At 58.5% G+C, this 3,459-nt stretch overlaps 1 protein-coding gene across 1 annotated transcript in view; it reads right to left on the minus strand.

Moving 5' to 3' along the window:
• Positions 1–551: 551 nt before the first annotated feature.
• The window catches only part of PCID2 (PCI domain containing 2), a 24,412-nt gene continuing 21,504 nt past the window's right edge, over positions 552–3,459 (minus strand). The window contains exons 10-13 of the mRNA XM_027776213.1: positions 2,687–2,760; positions 2,459–2,584; positions 1,246–1,369; positions 552–941 (exon numbers count right to left, since the gene is read on the minus strand). Of these exons, the coding sequence (XP_027632014.1) occupies positions 852–941; positions 1,246–1,369; positions 2,459–2,584; positions 2,687–2,760 (414 nt within the window). The 3' untranslated portion in view covers positions 552–851. The remainder of the gene's footprint in view (positions 942–1,245; positions 1,370–2,458; positions 2,585–2,686; positions 2,761–3,459) is intronic.

The raw sequence follows: 3,459 nt of genomic DNA on the forward strand, positions 1-3,459 counted from the left end.
TACTGCTGGGCCTACTTTTTTTTTTTTTTTTTTGCTACAGGACATGCACGCCCACTAGAGAGAGATAAGAGAGAACAAGAAAGCAAACCGCCATGCTGGGGCCCCAGTCCCCCATCAGCCACCGAGGAGTGCCATGCTCAGTCACCATGCTCTGTGGCACCTGCTGGCCCCAGCCTCTCTGCACATAGTTTTCAGATGACTTAAAGGGGCCACCTTGAGGGACCGGCAGGTGGCATAACGGCTATGTCACTGCACTCCCACGGGCCGACTGTGGTTTGAGTCCTGGATCCAGTGGCTTCAAACTTACACCGGGCGAGTGTGCGTGTGTGCCTAAGATCCCGAGAGGAGAGTGGACAAGAAGGGACAGAGGCATGGCCATTCCTCAGGGAGGAGTTCTTGCTTTCTGTCTCTCTGACGAATCCATGTGCCCTATAGCAAAAACCTCTCTGAAAAAAAAGGCACCTTAAGTTAACCATGCATGTTGATCACACAGAACGCTGAAACTTAACATACAAGAATAGCTGCATCCTGGAGGGACGAAGAACAGGCCATTTGTGGGGACCGAGACAACCTTTTAATAGCACTACAGACATCAGGAGAGACTGGGAGGGACAGCATCCGCAGGACGCAGGGCCAGGACGCACCACCCGGGGCCGGCGGCAGGCTGGTGCTCCTGGAAGCTCAAGTCTTGCTGTCGAGTGGACTTCAGTCATGGACACAGAATTCCCAGACCCTGGGCCGAGCTGCCAGCTCTGGACAAGCCCCTGGAGACCCTTGCTCCTGAGATGAGGTCGCAGGGGGACAGCCACCAGCAGGACCACAATCAGGAACCAGCTGGACCGCGGTGCCTGTCAGCACACCGTGGAGAGTGGCGGGAAGGGGTTCTGCTTGCTGACCACCAGCTTCTGGTGTTGGTGCGAAATGTAGCCCTTGATGTGACCCTGGGGACAAGAGGAGCCGTTTACATTTCTGAGCCCAGCCACACTCGGGTGCTGGGTTAACGGACAGACCCTGGGCATGGGCGCCCTTCCCAGGTGACGGTGTGGTCCACTTCCCTGGGGCCGTGTGGGTGGACAGCCCCAGGAACTTAGCGGAGGCCCCGCAAGTGGCACTTCCCAGGGTAAGATGAGTCCTACAGAAATGCCTTCCCACACCAAAGACCTTTACAGACTGACCATCATCAGCTCCCGCTCACACCCGGACTGAGCTCTGTGGCGAGCAGCCCCGTCAGAGCTGGTCACGCACCATGTATATCAGGTTGGCCAGGATACACTGGACCTCGTCGATGTCCACGTCGTCCACCTGCATGAACTTCAAGGCCACTAGGAAAGCGTCCAGGGACAGCTGGTGCGTCCTGAGCAACAGGTACCTGGAAAGGGGTTGCATGGTCAGGAAGGGGCCGAAGCACTGCGCAGCCAAGGAACAGACAGCAGGGGGCAGCTGCCGTAAGCCACTGTCCACAGGGTGGGACATGCCCGCCTCCATGCACTCAGACACGCCACACTGGGCCAGCCCGCAGTGCAGTGGGCAAGCCCTGGGCAGAGAGCAGGCCCTGCGTGGCCAACAGCATGGCTGGAGCCACACGCTGAGTGCATGTGTGCGTACCTTGAAACCCTACGGGGAGCCACACGCTGAGTGCATGTGTGTGTACCTCGAAACCCTACAGGGTGGAGACAGAGGAGAAGGACAGTGACGTGAGCACGCCCCCCCGGGAGCTTTCAACTCCCCTCTGTGACAAGCACCCATGCCCTCTGGCAAAAATAAACTCTAAGGTAAGGCCTACACGCTAAAATTTTGACTTTAACAAACAGTATGAATTCAATTTTAAAATATTTACTGAGTACTCCACGAGGTCTGAGACGCCCGTTTTCCACATCTGCATCTCTCTGACATCCTGGCGCACCCCACAACAGGCAGCCCTCTGGGCTCAGCAGGTGCGCCCACGCCATTTCCTCGTTTCAGAGCGTTTTGCCACGGGGCACATGCACTTGCCAGAGAAAAAGCAAGCAAGAAATCGCCCCAGGGAGGCCACACCGCAACCCTCCTCCGTTCTCCCCTCAGGATTTTGAGCATGGACACACATGCGCCTGGCATGAGTTTTAAGCTGCCGGGTTCGGAACTTGAACTGTGGTCCAATATGTGCGTCCAGCCACCTGCCAGCCCTGTCCTTGCCATTTGCCGTCTCCCCAGTGAGGTCGGTCTGCCTCTGAAGCTGGGTGCGCTGAAACCCTGCTGGGGGGGCCTCAGAGCGCATGGCCGGCTGCCACGTGTGAGCAGGGCAGTAACACAGGGCTGCAGCGGGCAGCGGGCGGGTGTGAGCACCCTGCGTGGCAAAGCGTCGGCCCCTGGGCCTCTGACCTCGGACCTGGCGGGGCTGCCCTGCCTCCGCACCGAGGCTGTGGGCGGAGAGCGCGCTCCCCTGCTGCTCTGCACACCCCCGCCCCCACACAGGACTCACACTTTCTTGAAGAGGTTCCTGTAGGCGATGACCTTGAGCTTCTCCAGGATGAGGAAGATGCCGCAGCGGATGAAGAAGGGCTCGTGCTTGGCCAGCGCCTCATGGAGCAGGAGCAGGTTGCCCTCGCTGCGCGGGGAGGGCGTCAGGGCCGAGGCCGGAGCCCACATGCGCGGGGGTTACCGTCTGTCACTTTGCAAACCCCGAGGGGACAGAGGCCAGCCGCCCTACCTGACAGCTTTGGTGACCTCCGCGAACTGCATAAGGTGGTACTTTCTCAGCAGCTCGATGGTCGGCATGTGGCCCTGGACAAGAGGCAAGTTTCACGCTGAAAAGCATCTTTTTATTTGGAGAGGTTTTTGCTACAGGGCGCGTGCGCTCACCAGAGAGACAGAGACAGAGAGACAGAAAGCGAGAAATCACCCCCCAGGGGGGATGGCCACGCCACAATCCCTTCTCCTCCATTCTCCTCTCAGGCTCTTGGGCACACACGCACACGCGCCTGGTGTGAGTTTAAGCCTCCAGTTCCAGGACTCAAACTGCAGTCGACTACATGGGAGTCCAGCGACAGAGCCATTATGCCAACCGCTGGTCCCAAAAAGCATCTTTTTTGACAGAATCGTTTGCAGTAAAGTTCTTAGCAAGAAATTTTGGTAAAAAGAAGGTAACCAAGTTTCTTGAAATTTCTTAAGGGGCTGAACAAGGGATTAAAAACGGCCCTCCAGGAAAGTACCCGACGCCGCCCAGACGACAGCCTGGGCAAGCAGTCCTGCCCCTCGACACGTGGCCCAGCTCGGATGCTCCCATCTGTCTGTGTGCTCAGAGGGTGACAGCTGGGAGAGAGGACGAGCAAGAGTTTCAGGAAGAGGGGCACGTGTTCCGGAGGGGCCAGCAGAAACTCGGCAGCTGCTGTCTCCCACGCAGCCAAGGTTCAGGGAGGGGAAGGCGGTGCCCCCTTCTGCTGCCCCCCAGCAGGCGCTGGAAGCGCGACCCTACGGGGGGGC

Source organism: Tupaia chinensis, unplaced genomic scaffold (assembly GCF_000334495.1).
Source record: "Tupaia chinensis unplaced genomic scaffold, TupChi_1.0 Scaffold000644_1, whole genome shotgun sequence".
NCBI classification, from domain to species: Eukaryota; Metazoa; Chordata; class Mammalia; order Scandentia; family Tupaiidae; genus Tupaia; species Tupaia belangeri.